The 18213-nt window shown below is 37.7% G+C and overlaps 2 protein-coding genes and 1 non-coding gene across 17 annotated transcripts in view; 2 read left to right on the forward strand and 1 right to left on the reverse strand.

Annotated features, from left to right (window-relative positions):
- The window catches only part of LOC136240992 (protein NLRC3-like), a 72852-nt gene that overhangs the window by 35752 nt on the left and 18887 nt on the right, over positions 1-18213 (reverse strand). The gene's annotated exons all lie outside the window — the stretch shown is intronic.
- The window catches only part of LOC136241013 (SEC14 domain and spectrin repeat-containing protein 1-like), a 105968-nt gene that overhangs the window by 26230 nt on the left and 61525 nt on the right, over positions 1-18213 (forward strand). For 10 of the 15 annotated variants that reach the window (XM_066032134.1, XM_066032133.1, XM_066032136.1 and 7 more), the window contains exons 1-7: positions 13395-13569; positions 13840-14023; positions 14070-14296; positions 17202-17443; positions 17505-17612; positions 17832-17954; positions 18025-18201. The exons of 4 other annotated variants lie outside the window; for them this stretch is intronic. In XM_066032134.1, the coding sequence (XP_065888206.1) occupies positions 18031-18201 (171 nt within the window). In that variant the 5' untranslated portion in view covers positions 13395-13569; positions 13840-14023; positions 14070-14296; ... (2 more) ...; positions 17832-17954; positions 18025-18030. Of the gene's footprint in view, positions 1-13394; positions 13570-13839; positions 14024-14069; positions 14297-17201; positions 17444-17504; positions 17613-17831; positions 17955-18024; positions 18202-18213 lie in introns of those variants that run through there. One more of the 15 variants, XM_066032130.1, reaches the window with a different exon arrangement.
- Trnaf-gaa (transfer RNA phenylalanine (anticodon GAA)) lies at positions 7704-7776 on the forward strand. Its single transcript has one exon. It is a non-coding gene; the product is annotated as a tRNA-Phe (tRNA).

The raw sequence follows: 18213 nt of genomic DNA on the forward strand, positions 1-18213 counted from the left end.
TTGGTTTCAGGTGAATTTGTAATAAATGCTAGTGAAATGTGCATATTTTCATGAGTTGATAAACTGATCTTGGCCTGACAACGTTTAGTACCTATTTTAATAAGAAGCATGGCTGGCTTCTCCACAAGATGGGGGGGGGGGGGCATTTGCCCCAAATGCCCCATCCTGGATCCGCCATTGTAGAGGTGAATCTTAGAGTGTTTTTAGCAGTTTTCAGTGGAAAATAATGAAATTTTATGACAACACATTTACTTTTCCATTAAATCAAGACTGATTGCAATATGCATTGAGTAGCTATCACGCATGCATGATAATATCATTTGTAGCTACCAAGCATTTAGATATAGTTAGCTATATACCATAATGCATCAGCTCCTCTTCAACAGCCTTAACTGTCTATCTTACTGATAAAAATAATGTTGTTGGATCCCACTGGAAGGAGTAGATTATTTCAGACATATGAAGTTGTGGAAAATGTTTACCCCAACCTCAACATTAACAAATTCAAGGCAGACACTCTTTATGGAACACTAGACTATCATCTTCTAAAGACCATCTGGGATTCATCAACATTGGGTGACTATGACTACAAGCTACACAAGTTTGACTGTAATGATTTTGCAGTCGGCATGAGGGATGCTGTTTCTAAATACTCCCATGATCAAACAAAGCCAGACAATAGGGGAAGCCTTTGTGGGATAATGTGTGGAAGAAACATGTATAGCTAAGTAGTAGTGGTGTTGAATGTCACAATTATTAGTATGCATGCTCCTTAGCCTAGTGACACTTTGTTAGCCTTAACACCAATAGAGTGTATTGATAAGCAGAAGCAGTGAAGGGTACTAGTAGCTATTAGCTAGTCCACTGGAAATCCTTAGCAAAGTGCAACTATATTTGCATTTGTGTGGCTGGGGTTTCTAAATTTGCTGTTGTAATAATCAACTTATTTCTAGATCTGCTGGGTTATGAAGACTGATCTATAGCTAGCTACAAATACCAGCACTATAACCCACAGCATGGGGTCATATCAGATTTTACATTCATAGACAAGAGTACTATAGCTGCCTTATAAACTTGTAAAATACCAAGACTACAGTTTGCTAAACGGCTGAGTTGGTAACTACATATTATACTGAAGCCGATATATAACTCTAACCAATTAAACCAACACTACTGTTTGAATCAATTTGTTTTAAAAACCACACTAATCACCACTTATAGCTATAGTGGAAAACACTATTAATTATCTGAATAAAACAAAACCCATAATTAAAACTTTTGTAACTAAAGATGCAACCCACAATTGAAACCTTTTCTTGAAGAAGTCTTGAGGAAAAGGAAGCTGTACTCTTCAGGAACAGAGCTGAACAATAGGTTAAGTTACAAAGACATTATTTGTGTTGGTAGTGATGCATAGTTCCTGAAATAAGTCTGCTTTTGATACACATAGAAGATTTAGGGTTTTATTGACCAAGTACTAACTTAGAAAGGAAAGGGGGGGCTACAGCCCCCTTAGCCCCTCCCTAAATCCGCCCCTGGTCATTAATAATATTACAAAATGCACAAAATGATTTTGTCACATTAAAATTATGAGGATGTGTTCATCCAGTTCAGTATCACATGATACTGTATAGTAGCTGTTACTGGATCTGTAGCCTGTAGGAGATTACAATAATAAAAGTTAACCTGATTACCTTGTATATGCCACACCCAACTACAATGATGATGTCACTACCACATGATCCAATCACATGATCTGGTGTACAAAATTGTCCATTACTGCTTACTGCAGACAAACAGACACCTTCAGTGATCACATGATGTCATGCAAGATCATGTGATCCAATATACCTGGTGTAAAGTGTAGTTGTCCAGTATTCTTCAGAAGTACTGATCACACATGCTACCTTATTTGGATGCTGCTCTACTGTTGCTGTTGGGAACACAAAAAATTAAAAGATAATTAAAATTTTGGTGGCATATATTAGCTACCTTATAAACATTGTAATTTCAAATATTGAAGTGTAACATTATTATAAGTTAGTAGCAAGTACAGGCCTTAAATTAACGTGCGGTCAACGGACAAAATCCGCACAAATAGCACAATGTCTGCACATAATTAGTTTTGGGCAGACACCCATGTCCTTACAAAACCAATAGTGGTACCATAAAAGCTGATGTGTGCATGTTTGTTTGTAGTGCTAACAATAACTGTCACTTGGTTGCTAGGAGATACTACATTTTCCCAACCCAAGGATTTACCAATGCCACCTCCCCTTTGTGTACTGCTATCACCAGCAGCTGTTATGACCACAGTCTGGTGATATGTTGCAGCTATGTGGTTGTGTTTAACCTCAAAACTTTCAATGGAAACTCCCTATTCCTATTCCAGCAGTCTATACAAAGTGCTCCTCTAGCTCATGTCTGTACAATTTGATGCTATGTCTGTACATTTGTGAATATGTAAGGACATTAATCCTCAGCACCTTAAAAATTAAATTAAGGCCTGAAGTATGGACCAAACCCAGAATTGGCTATTATTAGATTCACTGTCATTTATCACTATACAAACTTTTTTTCCAATATATTTTTACAAGGATCACAGCATCAGCCAAGGATGTTCTTCAGCTTCACCCTGAATTGCACACAAGGTGGTGGAGATGGGGGCATGGGACACTGTTTGCAAGAAAAGATCGAGATACTCTAATAGAACAGTCAGGATATAGAGCAGTCACAGTATTCAGAGAAGTAGTATAGCAAGCTACTTAGCTACGTACGTGTAGTTATAAATAAGGAGATATAATTGGTGGAGAGCAACTATTGTCAGCAGGTAGTGACCTTTTTTTTGTCTTCAACTTACAGCTGGCCTGGCCCCCTCACTCTTTGACCTGCTCCACCACCCCTGATTGCACATATACGATATGTTCTAGCTGGTGGCTGGAGCAATGGGGGTAAAGTTTCTTGCTCAAGGAAACAACAGTAGTATCCCTGCTCAAGCATCAAACCAAGCTGATGCCCTACCACCACCAGAGGAGGTTGGTCAAACATCACAACACTATGATGTATTGCTTTGTGTGGGTTACACAACCAAATATGTCACTTGAAATTGGTTATGAATTTCTTAGTGACGCTCATGAGAAGTATACATATTTCTCCATAATGTAGTGTTTGTTTCTTAGCTAGGGCTCTGAGAGCTTTAGTTTATCGATACCAATTTGCACAACAGAACAAGTAAAAGGAATTTTAAACTAGAGTAGGGACAATTTAGTACTGCTGTAATTGTAGCTATAGCCACTAACAACGTACCTTGTTAGTTACTTGTATCAGATTTGATGAAGCTCCACTTGGTCATAGCTACGTCTCTTCTGACAATCTTCAATATCACCATTCTTGAGGAGCTTGCTTTAAATACAGCACCTTGCATTTTGCTTGATTTTGTGCCTATACAATTGGTTAAAATATTAGGAACACTAATAATAAAAAAAGGCGGGATTTTAATTTTGTGATTTTTCAAGGTCTGCCAAATCACTAATTTAAATTCCAAGTCAAAATTTCTATCAATGGTTTAATTGCTACCAGTGGCGTAGCCAAGGGTGGGCCTGGGTGGGCATGTGCCCATCCAAATCTCCCTGGGACAGCGGCGCCCGCTCACTAATGATATTACGTACAAGAAACGAGTAGTGCATACCTTGGCAGCGCCATAGTTTCGTTGTAAATCAACAGCTGATATCAAGACAAGTTCAACAATTACATTATGTGATCCCAGTAGCTTTGATGTTTTCTATTTAATGCACGACATCACGTGATCCAAATTTTAGGTGGGAGAAGAAAAGCACAAGGAACAAAGGAATCCACATAAGGAATACTCAGTTGTGAGGAGCAGCGCGGATTCTGTTGTTGACGAAGTTATAAGTGACCTAAGTGATAAACGAAAAATTAAATTCTCCCGTGTTAGACAAGTCGGCTGAAAGATTCAGTGCCTCAGTGGTGACTGAATTAAGCCATACGACTATCTTATGAGTCATGCTGGAGTAGAACGAGTTGTGTACAAGTGCAGATGAGCTAAAAGAGAACAAGACAAGGAGGTGTAATAAGTTAGTTTTCATTTCAGTAGCATCTAGCTATATCATTCATGCAGCAGTTTAGACTAGTGAAATAAGCTGCAGGAACAGCAGCCGCGTAGCATATTATTAGCTAGCTAGATACATTTATACACTTTTAAAACAGTGTTTAAACCAAATGTATGTAGAGTTTACTAAGGATGAACTCTCATTTTGTGCTAGTTAGTTGCATGGGGTGAAATGCGCGGGTGGGCGTGCCCACCCATCCCTGAAGGGCTGGCTACGCCACTGATTGCTACTTCTAATTCTCTCACTACCCAGGGGATAAAAATGTACATAATTCCCCTTTGTCACACACATGGGAGGTAAAGCAACTCTGATAAGTTTACTGAACAAAACACATGAGTGGTCCCAAAGTCTCCTTCGTTTATCACTACATAACTGAGCTCATTTATTAAACGTTGAGTAGTTTACAGATGGGGCTGAATGACACATCATCCACAAAAACAACAAATGACCTGCTCACCTGATCATACTCCAGTTGTGGTCAGGTTACCCTCATTAGTCAATTTGTGTTTGTCATCACATCCAGAATGATACGTCCAGGAAGTGCGTGGGTTGTAACCATATCTGCCTACTTAGCAATCCTGTGATCCTCATCTTTAGCATACATGTCACTAATATAATCTATGAAAATTTAAGATCCTTCATTAAGCTTCTCTGCCAACTGCTTTAGAAATTCAGGACACTCGATGGGATGAGTAGCAAGGTCCCAATGAGTAGGTCACAATGAGTTTCACACTGAACCTGTAGTCAATAGTGAACAACAAATGTCAACTAGTTTGTTCTTAACTGATTGTGGTATTGAAGGATCTTGACTGGTGGAACTGCTTCATCATTTGTATTGACATGGCTGATGTCCTTCTGATACTGTCAGTGTAACTCCATTACTTTCATGCACCAAACTGTAAAACATGGTGATGATTAACAACCACCCAACATTTGACAATTATTGTACATACACTCAAAGGAATCAGATGTTGTTTTATAAGATGTAACTACAGTAGTCCTCAGTGGCTAGTTAATAACAAAATTTGACCATCTCAGTAAAAATCCACCTACGTACTTTACACAAGCACGCTTTTTGAGAAAAACAAAATAATTTAATTTTTGTAATTTGTAAAATTATACATGCTAGTGATACTACAGTGAAACCTCACTTAGTGGCCACCTCTTTAATAAGACCATCTCACTATAGTGGCCACCTCTTGTAGGTCCCAAATACTGCTAAAAAGTACTTTATGACTTCATTAATAAGGCCACCTTGTTATTAAGGCCAAATTATTTGGTCCCAGAGGTGTCCTTACTAATGATGTTTCACTGTACAAAAAATAAAAAAATACTGGGTGCAAGTTTTAATGGAGCCATTGCCCAAAGAAGCAAGATTCAAATCAATCATCATCTTATTCACCTGCTCATGAAGCTCCAGAATGAGTTTGAAAATCTTTGTTTAGTTTCTGTAGCCCAATGGTTTCCTTACCTTTTGTTGAAGTTGATTCGGAATCTGCAGTTATTGGACATACAAGACTTCGACATTGTTATGTTGATTTAGTTTTTTTATTGATCATGAGTTAGTTTTCTTCTTTAAGCAGTTTTCATAGGCTGTGTATGTAGTGTTTGCTGTACTTGTGGCAGAACAGAGTTATAGCTTTCAGGTTTTTCCTGGCATATTTTTTTTTGCAATCTCAAAGCTTAGGTGGTCTGCTGGGTTTTTCCCTTGGAGTTGTTGGGTCATCAACTCCTAAATTATGCATACTTTAAAATTGGTTCTGACCCTTGTTCTGCCTCACCATGCTGCCATCTATTGCTGCACTATACTTGTGTAAGTGAATGTAGAAATATAATTACAGTAGCCTGCACTAGTGGGCAGTTCTCAGTACTGTGTAGCTGGTTGTGGGAATGATGAGGGTTGGGTTAAGGGTTACTGTAATGGGACGAGGTGTACTGTAATGGGACGAGGTATACTGTAATGGAATTTTAGTGGGAGTGTGCGTTTACTCCTGTCTAGCACTATAATTCCAAAACTACTCACTGCAATAGACCAAAACTTTGATGATCCATTCCTTGTACACTAGAAATAATGCTGAGAAAAAATTGAAAGTTATGTGAACTAGGTTGGTTTTCGTCGACACAGTCGCATATACCAATGTCGAAGAATACAATGTCTGTGGTATGGCTTCATTGGCATTTGTATTTTCAGGGATGCATAAAGGTTCAGTACAGGCACTAAGCTTGTTGCTAACAAAGAAAATAGTCTTTGAAATTCTTTAAAGTTGCTGAACAATTTCTGAAGAATTCTTTAAACAACTCAGGCACCACAGCACACATAATAGGTATATCATTGAAATAATCAAACAACTACATACTGTAGATCTCATACAAATATCAGTTGATTAAATACCGAAATGAGACCCAAATACAGTGACACTGTCTCTCTTAAAGTACTCACTGAATTAAGGACATTATACACTTTTTACCTCTCTATAAAGAACAGTTCCTGAGGTCCCTACACAACCTTATCAATATATAATAGAGTGTTTAAGGAACTATAGCTACCTCTTTATAATTTCTACAAAATGGCTAGTTCATTATATAGAGACCTCTCATTGCACATACAGGAGTCAGGACATCTATATATCTACCCTGGAAATAAACGCCTTGGATTTCTTTCTGCACTATGATACAAACAACCAGAAAACCTACACCCTATTAACACTGTGCCTGGTTACTTTCTAGCCAACTCAAGTTATTGAACTCAATCCAGTCTTTGCTCACACTACTCAAGCTGCTGTGCTGATCAAGCACACAATGTAAAGTCACTCTTCATAAAACTATACTGAAATGTATCAATGATGTGAAGACCAAGTTGATGTCATGGTCACTGTATATAGCCAGTGGGTGACCTTTTTGATGGTTGGAAGTTTAGCAGAAGCAAGGGGGTGTCTTGTGTGGTACAGTACATTTAGTTGTAAATATTAGAAAACACATACATATGTGCTGTGTGGACAACAGAAATAAATTGTTACTGTTGACCAGTCTGGAATGCATTCACATTGTATCCTGGCCCAGGCCAACCCATGCCAGCACACCTCATTTTGTCATGCTATGCTGGACCCAGTTCAACATGACTTGATTGATTCACACTGTAATTTATTTTGAGTCGTACTGCACCTGGGTTAGAAGGTAGTACAAAAAGTATGAAGTTTTATACAATCCGTACACTCCACTATGTTACACGACACTCTAAATAGTAAATACTTACAATTTTCGGTAAAGTATTACTCCAGCAGTGTTGGTGGAGCTGTACTGGTGCTTGTAGTAGTATTAGCAAGGACAACAACAGTGACAACAGCTTGCACAGGACTACCTGTACAGAAAATATATATAATAAAATAAACAAAGGAGCTAGAGACACATCTACACTGACTAAAATATGGAATGGGCTGGAAAACAGCTTACTAATGGACCAGAAGAAACTTGACTATTTAACACAGCTGTTTTGTGTCAGTGTGTATATAAGCTAACAAAGCAATAACTGGCATAGTCCCTTTAAACTATCAAAACAGAGCTAGAATGTGCATTGCCGAAATAGCTCAGTTGGGAGAGCATTAGACTGAAGATCTAAAGGTCCCTGGTTCAATCCCGGGTTTCGGCAACTTTTGAACTTAGCTTTTACTCAACTTTTATTATGTAGCTACTGTATACCTACTAGCCAAGTCTTTGCTTAATTCAAGGTTGAGAGTCTTCAAGCATTAACTGTGTGGCTTTTACTGCCTTTAATATTGAGCTTTCAACTAAGACAAGAATATGATGAAACAATCTTGTTCTTCCACCACTTTACTATACCAGTGCTGGAGAAGATTGATAAAGCAGTCACTAAGTGATATATATAATTTATCTCAATAAGTCCATCATTTCAAGCTTGCTACACATTTATTGTTAACTAGCCATGTTCCACTATTATAGAGCCATAGTCTATCACTTGCTACATTGATGCACAGTAGCGTTCATCTCAAGTATGCAAGCCACTTCAATGTTTGATGATTACAGTGATACTATTGGTAACATCAATTTCTAGTCATAGAACAAACAAGTTTATTATTTTCTGTCAAATGAAAAAATAAACAAATTCACAGATACTCTAACAAAACAGTAAATACTCTAATAGAACAATCACAACATGTAATACTGTTAGGAACTATCAAAGTACATTCATTTACTACAAGTTGATGTTGTACTACTTGTATAGACCAGATGTTATGTAGTGATAACACTATGACCAACTGAAAAGAGCATTTAGTAGTGGTGTGAAGCCATTAAACTGTTTAAACCATTTCACAACCAAAGTCCAATACATTGGATGCAAGAGCATGAGCTTGTTTAAACCTTTATAACTCCATATCTGAACACAGTAGAAAGAATTCACAAACACCACAATACTCAGCATGACATTTCCAACAGAGTCACACCAAGCATTGCTTCGTTCAAAAAAATCTCTGCTGCTAGGCCACGAAGTTGTTCCATTATCATCCACCATTACTCTACACCCACCACTTTGATCGGCCATATCTCGATGGTGTTTTGTCCCAGCACATTAAACTAAATGCTATTATAGACTCAGCACATGATGATGATTTGATTGGTACACAAAAGATCATGTGACTACCTCATAAATACATGATAAACAAGAAACAAAGAGGACGTGTAGTGGAAACGATATCATTCATTTCATCACTTCATATCACAAGTACTGTTTTGTGTAGAACAAAACTGTTTAGATGTTATTGTAAATTACCATTAAGTTTATGCTAAACATTAATCCACCTTTGTTTTCACAGTAGACCACTTCTTTCCTTATAACATAAAGTTACACATTCTGCCATGCTTGAAAACCAGTTTGGTCCTCGAAGGGATAAATTACAGTGTATCACAAAAGTTCTTTGACACCAGAACAAGAACAAGTGAGTTATAAGGCTTTACATTTTGTATGGACAAATTCAGGCTCATAAACTCAAAACACACTTGTTTGACCATTGGAAGTGAACACATGTTCACCTCTTCCATAAATGGGTTAGGGAAATAACTTGAGCAACAGCTTGTAATTGTGAAATTACCATGGGTACAAAATAACTGTCAAAAATTGTCAATAAATATGTGTACAGTATTTCTGACTGACAAGCACTAATACCTCAACAAATAACTGAATCACACACACAATATTGTACATCAAGTCACAAACTATAATCCAATAATATACACTACTCAACACTGTACTAAACTAACACTCACCCCAGGTACAGCTGTATGTACTCCATGAACTGGTATCACTTTGTGTTGTACCAAAGTATAGCTCTAACAAACCATTCCTGCTGTAGATTTTCAACAGCCATACTGCCTATATAATAATGTGGAAAAGCAAGGATGAACACACATACACACACACACACAAACACAAAACATTAAGTGTGTCATGTATACCAGTACCTTTTGTAGTCCGAATGTAGTGAAGGATCAATTTGGATTTCCTTGACAACTAACTCTCTACCAGTATCACTGTCATGACACAGCAATACCTACACACAGATGGACAGACAGTAATTCTATGATATGTATATAGTGTACACCTCAGTAACCAGGATGACTGTCTCAAATATTATCCCAATACAACATTATGTTCAAGCAGGTGACATTTTCAAAGATCACCAGACTAAGAACTCAGCTCAGTTCTCAATGAGATTTCACTCTGCTATACAATACTGAATATCATTTCACAACTATGACAGCTCAAAGACTCAAGCCAGGAGATAATCTAGCTCTTTTTTCACAAATCATACAGTACAATAGTACTGTATAATAGGGACTACAAAGGAGTAGGCGTGGTCCACGAAATAACATCACCCAAAAACCAGCCTCAATTTTTCCCTGACGACAATGAGGCAGTATTGGTTAGGTTAAACTAAGCCCAAACAAGCTTTCAGATCAACCTGAAATGCTTTCAACAAGTTGTTATGGAAATTTAAAAATAATTTATTTAAAGGAAGTTTTGGATTGACTGACTGACTGACTGACTGACTGACTGATGCCTTCAGACAAATGTAACTCAATAACGGCTACTAAAGAACTTGTTGTTCTTCACACCAAAATCATTATGCATGACAACGCTAAAGAATTCGTGATGTCAGCTAGGAATTACACAATACGAGGTATTTGTAGTACTAGCTTATTAGCCATACATATTAATTCTTTGAATTTATCTTCCCTTGGGGCATAAATTATTACTATGCAATAATCAGGTAACTTCATAGAATTTCATGGCTAATAAAAATGATCATAACTTCACAATAAAATCATCTATTAATTAACTTCAACTAAAAACCTAGTTGTTTCCTTTTCAAGACCTTTACTTTGAAACCATGTTTGGACTGCGTTAAACAACACCTCAGGAAACAACAAATATGGTGAAGTTTCAACACAAAAATGGCTGCAATAGTCACCATATACAATGGCACAAAATAAATGTCAATTGATGTTACATAATTGTATCACAAGTAACACGTTATTTGCCACTCTACTATCTACAGATTATTTTTAAAGATCCCAAACATGCCCTAAAGGGATAGTTTTGATGTGGCACCGTATCTCAAATTTCATCAAAATATGTTGCTTAGCTGCTCTAAAACTTAAAATACACCTTGACACCTCAGTGTTGAGAACACACCCATCAAAGATCTAACTGTAGAAAGCAAGTTATTGTGCCATGCCCCCAATTTGATCTACTGTGTAGCTCAGTAGTGAAAAATCAAGAAACTCTAATACAGCAGTCACCACAACACAGGTATTTTACAGCTTATACAACAACAAAAAAAAGTTCACTTCTTAATTTTAAAATGTTTTGTGGCACTGCACCTTCAGTGCCTAACTGGTAAAAAAGTTGACCCACCACCAGTCTTCCAACAAATTAATAGTAAAGGAGCTTTCAGCAAAGTTATGGCTTGTACATGAATAGTAAAAGTTATAGTATATTAATAATTCTGGCTGTATGTCTACATCTTCAATGTGGCTATACCATTTAGTCTCATCTAGTAAAACTGGTTTCTTTTCTTGAGTGATAGTGGAAAGGTAAACATAGCATTAATTGTACTGTTAGCTTGAGCCGACAGATTCTGGGGACTTTATTGTGCACAGTGAGTCTACAGCAGAGATGCTCATCGATTAGTGAGAACATGAGGCACATTGTTCCACTATTTTAAAAGCTATCATATGTAGTTCTCACCAATAAACAAACATCTTTGTTGTATCTTAAAAAACCAACCACATCCACATAATAGAGCTACCCAGAATCTGTCAGTTGCTGGACATTCACTAGACCATCCACACACAAAACAATTGAATGTTACCAGTTATAGGAGACTACACATTATAGTTCTCTATTTTTTTCTTTTATAGAGAGAAAACTGATCCTATGGTACTCCCATCCACCACACTCTATAAAGTGTTCTATTACGCTACCTCCAGAACTGTAAAACAGGACCTACAGAACAAATAACAGAAAGGGGTTTAGACATCCCAAGGCATTCCTCTCCTTCAGTGCCAGGTCTGGAAAATGACCCTTGCAGGGCGACCTATATATATAGGAGGGACACCTTGAGGCTGTCTAAACCCCGAGATCGTGTTGAACTCTTAGATAATTAATGTTTATTTTCATGTTGTTTTGTTTCGTTGTATGTCCTTTTATCATAACAGTCACTTCTTGCAGGGATGACCGGAGAAGAAACAAGAACCTCTTATGTACATGATGGCAGAGTGTAATGAGACAACAACAAAGCCAGTTCAATTCATTACTTTACATAAAGCATCTTCCACTTGTAAGACAAGAGGTAGGACAATTGTAAGCCAGTGATGATTGAGGTACCCATGTCTCCTGATGTAGAGAACACAAGTCAGCTGAAGCTTCCAGAGTTTGTTCCCACAAACTCTTTCCTCACAGTGACGGTGCTATAATTCTCCATCAATGACTTTATATGTAGTAACAACAGTACTAAGCAAATCAAACCATATTGTGGCCTGTAACTATTGCTACCATAATTTAAAATTTAGGGCACACAACTACATGCACGAGCAGTGGCGGATCTAGGATTTTTAAAAGGGGGTTTCTGAAAGTTGGTATAGCTGAATAAGGCATCTGATGACATTTCTCCAGAAATTTTTGAGGTTTTAGAAGCTCTGAGATCGGATTTTAGGCTATTTTTAGTTACCATTTACAATAAATCCAATGCTTTAAACTTTAAATGCTATAGCCAACAATAGGGCAAATATGGTGACTGCAAGTTACATGACTGCTCTATTAGAGTATCTCGATCGTTTTTAATGCAGTGGGAGATGAAAAGTGAAGTTTTGCTGAGGGTTTAATAGCTACAAATGGTGTTAGTTTAGTGCAACTGCATGCATGCTACTGAAATACAGTGGTATATAGTTGTTTCAGTGGCAGATCTAGAAGGGTTTCTGGGGTTTCACCCTTTTAAATTTAGCTCAGTGGCAGTCTAAATACATAAACATTGTTGTACTGACAATTTGTCATATCAAACAGCTATAATATTATACTATTGTATTTCATGCAGTAGCATGCACGCAGTTGCATTTTACTGACACCATTTATAGCTATTAAAACTTCAGCAACACTTCACTTTTCATCTGCCACTGCGTTAAAAACGATCGAGATACTCTAACAGAGCAGTCAAGTAACTACTCTAAATAGAACAATCAAAGCTACAGCTCCCATCTTTGCTATAGTATTTGCAGTTTAAAGCATTAGATTTATTGTAATAGCTAACTAAAAGTAGTCTAAAATCCGATCTCAGAGCTTCTAAAACCTCAAAAATTTCTGGAGAAATATCCCTTCAGTGCTGGTCACTGTAAAGCACTAATAATAATAATAATCATCAGATCCCTTATTCAGCTATACCAACTTTCAGAAACCCCCTTTTAAAAATCCTAGATCCACCACTGTGTTTGCTATGACAAATTGTCAGTACAACAATTTTTATGTATTTAGACTGCCACTGAGCTAAATTTAAAAGGGGGTTTCACCCATCTAGATACGCCACTGACGAGACATGTACTCATGGAAAGACAAGGATTGTGTTAATTGTGCATGAACAGAACTATACCATGCATGAACAAGCAAACTTCCTCTGAGTTACATATAAGACACAATACAAGTATATATCACCTTTTGCTCCTTGTCCAGTATACGTACTTGTACGATATATACATACGACTCCCCCGAGCTAGGCAAGGTTGCACGAAATAATTAGAGTCGCATATCTGCAGCTGGTGAGAAGTCCTTGCGCTAGAATCAAACGTAGTGCTCGAAACGATCTGTCCCGACTCTGAGAACAGCACGAGTTGTAGAAGATTAAAGCTTGTGAAAAATGGAGCACAGCAGAAAGTGAGTTGTTGACAATGGGTTTAAATGCTACATGTCACGTGATGTACTACAATACTTAGTCACTTCATGCAATACCAGTCTACCACAGATGGTATAATATGGAAAATATACTGTCTGTGGCAATACTTACCCACTCCTTTAAGTTACTTGGTGATGTATGTATGATCTTTTGATTTATACCAGGCCAATGCTCTAGCCACTTACACACACACACAAGTACACTTTGTAGCTTGTGTTGATCATTGTATAAGGTGGTAATGGTCACTCTAGGAAACTGTTCAAGGAGGTAGTAGAGGAACAAACTAAGATGTGTCAGCTAGTGGACTACAAGTTATCATATTTGATAAGATTGACAACATCTACAAAGAGATGGTCACACCACTGGGAGGATAGGTGTCCATGACAACCAGCTTTTAGCCAAGAATGGAACAATTCAACAATGTATGTCTAATTGGTGAGCACTATTATTTTTTTCCTTTCATATCTTATGTGCCTGACAGATTTAACTAACTGAAGAGATGATGTTTTGTTGTATCTGGGTTGACTGGAGTACAGAATGCAATAGTCCTGCCAGGAAAACATGGACAATTGATGTTCCATCTATTCACATGTTGCACGTGAAAAACAACGATCTGATCTGTAAGAAAAGACATTTTAACTTCAATGGAGCTGAAATCTAATGACTTGTGAGGAGTACAACCAACACTACAATGAACAGGTTCATAAGGTGACCTGTATGTGTTGTTGTGTGATGTGTTTGTGTATACACCCTCATGTGTGTATTGTGTGTCTTTGTATGTGTGTACCAAGGTGGTAGAGCCTCCAATACATTTCCAGGACTATTTGCATGTACTAGACTTGTAGAAATGGAATGGTATACAGTTACTCAGTGTTCTCTGAGTATAGTATGTGCAAGTTGAGCTGAATCCTGAAAAACAGCTAAAAATTAAAAGTGGATTTGAAAGCATATTTGCGTGGACTTGAATGTCCCAGCTAATACTGCCGTGAAGGTATTGTGAAGATGGTTTCTGGTCTGGTTAGAAAAGTATGCTATTGTAATCCCTACTGAGTACAATGAGTAGTACACCTTAAGGCTTAATTACTTGTGGGTGCTGCAACACAGATGCTATACTTACAAAGGATTGGCAATGTGTGATCAAAGCAATAGTGATGTCATATCCAATCCTCGTTATGGTCTTTATGTGCCCACTGCCCGGTTACTAGATGCACAAGCTTCTTTGTTTCTTCTTCTGTAGTATGGGTAGTTCTCTCTATTGATGTACAACCTTCTTCAAATGAGCCCAGCATTACTAGGTGGGTAACTAATAAAGGAAAATAGCGTAACACACCCTAAAACCTCAACCTAGCACTTTAAGAAGTTTCGAAACTCATGGCTATTCACACTTGTGGAGTTTTTACAAAGAAACAAAACCACTTTGTTGAACACAATTTATAAGAGAATGCTTGAAACCAATAGTAAAGTGCAGTGCTTTGTTTTGTTTTATAGAGGCTAAAATTATTTCCTAAGTTGTGATTTGAAGCTCATTTTGAAGTTATTTCATTATGTTCATTTGTGGAGTTTTGTCGTAGTAGTGGAAAAAGAAACAGCAAGTTACTATACAGCATAAGAGAGCTTAATGTTATGGTAATGCAATGCACATGCATGAGCTCAAATTCAGATGTGGCATTAGCCATCAATACATGTGATCCAGCTGCTCAATGTATTGCCCTGAAGTCACAGTCACTGGTGTATAGCTGTCTACCACTTGGTTGAGATGGTCATTTTATCTAGACGCAGTGAGGGAGAGAGTAGTGGAAGCAAAATGAAGCTGCTAGTAGTGAAGCACACACTATATGTAAGACATCAACGTAGTTTATATTGGTGCATATACAGTAGTGGATCAAGAGCCTACATGGATATAACAAAAGAGTTGGTCCACTGGATATTGAATTGATGTACACATGTCACACTGAAGGTAGCATATAAACCTGGCGTCGCCAGTATCAATCATGAACAAAATGTATACGCACACCATACATTATAGACAAACACAATAACTGTTATTTAGTAGCCATGAACCGAAATGAGTTTGCCTGATACTACCTCAGCACATCATGTTCAGTATGGTCCATTGCAGTTCAGATCTGTATCAGTACAAAATAAGCACAGTATACTGAATTGCACAACCACATACCAACTATTGTTGGTAGCATGTTTCCACCCTTTTGTAGACTGTAAAAAATGCTAGAAAAGTGACAAACAAGTGGTTATTGTTGTAACAGTAATACAAATTGCTGTTTAAGATGCTGTTACTCTGTTACAAAACCTGACACATTATTCAGATCAATATAGCCACATACTCTTAAGGAACAGCCATGAAATGTAGACATTTCATAGATGGTTTTGTTGAATTTCCTCTTAGAATTGTCACAGAAAAGTCACTGGTTCAAGAGGGTAATGAAATTGACACAGAATTTTAATAACAATCGCATCTATCACAGCTTGTGCGATCAGTTGCAACTACTCAGTGCTGAGGGGTCAGCAACAAGCTCTAAATCTCATCTTGAAATCTGAAATCTAGTACATTATCATATTGATATAACATACCACCAGTATAATCCATTCGTGGACCTTTCAGGTGAGATTCCAGCTCGGATTACAGTGTTAATTCCATCGTCACAGCTCAGCTGCAGCTAAGTCACCAGATCTCCTGTATAAATCCATTGGCGATGACGAAATGGGCCTGCGGTCGTAGCTCGCTACAATAATCTTTTGCAAGAGTAGTTCCCCTCTCGTAGATAACGAATAACAATACTGGGAATGGCTGTCGTCTCAGCTGTATCTATGACAGTAGACACGCTCACTTATGCAATAACTCACGTGACCATAACAAGAATTGTCGAACGGTTGTTATGCACGTTGCAAATCCTTTGTAAGTATAGTATCTGTGGCTGCAGCTTGTAGTCAGCTAGAATGGAGTGTATGGACAGGTCATAATTTTTTATTGTAATGTCTTTCTGAGTATTGTATATGTTGGTGGGGCATTGTGGAAGGTACAAAGTGTGATGATGTCATATATAATTATCTTGTTATGGTGGCCATCTATACTGCTGATCATGTCATTGTGCAGTGGCTGAGGAGGTTGGTCACATGTCATAAGCCTATGATGTAAAATTACGTAGCCAAACATTGTTCTAGGTACATGTAAACAGAATTTGCAATGCAAAGCAGCGATTAAGAAACAGTTACACTTGCTGCCTCATAAAAGAAAGCTGAGGTAATGAAGCTTATCATTGGACATGAATTCAATGACATTCTTCAACTAACTTGAGAGAATAGAACATTTCACAAACTGTGATTTTGTTTTTGAATTGATTGTCATCATGAATATCTTTATCACGAGCACCAGTCACCTGTAGTTACTCTTGTAGTTACTCTTGTAGTGCATGGATGGGAATTTTACAAAGTCAACAATTTAAGCATAAATATTTGAGGTTATACCAGCATGTGTTATCTCTTGATTATGTAGTTTGAGGGTAAAAGTATAGTCTGTCTGTATGTGTGTAGTAATTAAAAGTGCAGCATTGTGTTACAATTGTGCGGTAATGTTATGTGTTGTTTGATGTCACAGAATCTGGAGCAGTTCATTATGGAGGTAGAGTCACTACTGGATCACATGATGAAGGAGCACATTGTTGAAGGGGCAGAGCAGGTGTTGCATCACCATGACAACCTAGAGGAGGAGCTCAAGATGTGTGCACAATATGTACTAAAAGAGGGAAGAGATCTGATTGGCTCAATTTAGCATAAACCAGATGATTTAGGGACATCAAGTATCATACCTGATAAAATCAATGCCACAGCAACTGTCAGGTAGTATAGTATTTAACCAATAAGGTTGCATGACTATAGTGGGTGTGGCTGATATTTGCAGACAAATATTAGAAGCTCTGCAGCCTCAGCAATGACAGATCAAGGAAGTATGGCATAGCCAGAAGATTCAGTTGGAACAAAATCTACAACTGAGCAAGCAGTATTTAAGGTAAGCTCGTGCATTTGGTAGCTGCAGTGAAACCTGTTAGTGTGGACACTTGAGGACTCCTACACATAATCCAGACACTTAGTTAAGGTCCCGAAGTATCCCTTAATACATAAACTGACCTGGAAAATCTTGATGAAAAGTTGGTTGGTCCCAAGGTGTCCATATAATACAGGTCCCACTGTATATTATACAGTTTGATATAAGTGGTGTTCTGTGCAGGTTAAAAGCTGGCTGAAGGGACGCGGTATGGAATCGTTGTCAAGCAAATAGGACAGTGGTGAAAGCCTAGCAGCTATCGATGTACTATGGCAACAGTATGAGAAATTAGAGTCTAAAGCACAGGTGTGATATATTCATCCCACAATCAAATCTGCTGATTATAAAATGTCCTCTCTATGATAACTTAACTCAGTTGAGGATGATGGTGGATAAGCTTTGTGGTAACAATCATTTTGTGTCCACTGATATCATAGATATGAGACAATTTGTGACTAAACTGACCAATCGGTACACATTCTTTGAGGCTTGGTTAAGAGAGAGAGGGAATATCCTACGTCTTTCCATGGCCTTCCATCAGCACTTGGAGAAGGTATGTGTGTAC

Source organism: Dysidea avara, chromosome 12 (genome assembly GCF_963678975.1).
Source record: "Dysidea avara chromosome 12, odDysAvar1.4, whole genome shotgun sequence".
NCBI classification, from domain to species: Eukaryota; Metazoa; Porifera; class Demospongiae; order Dictyoceratida; family Dysideidae; genus Dysidea; species Dysidea avara.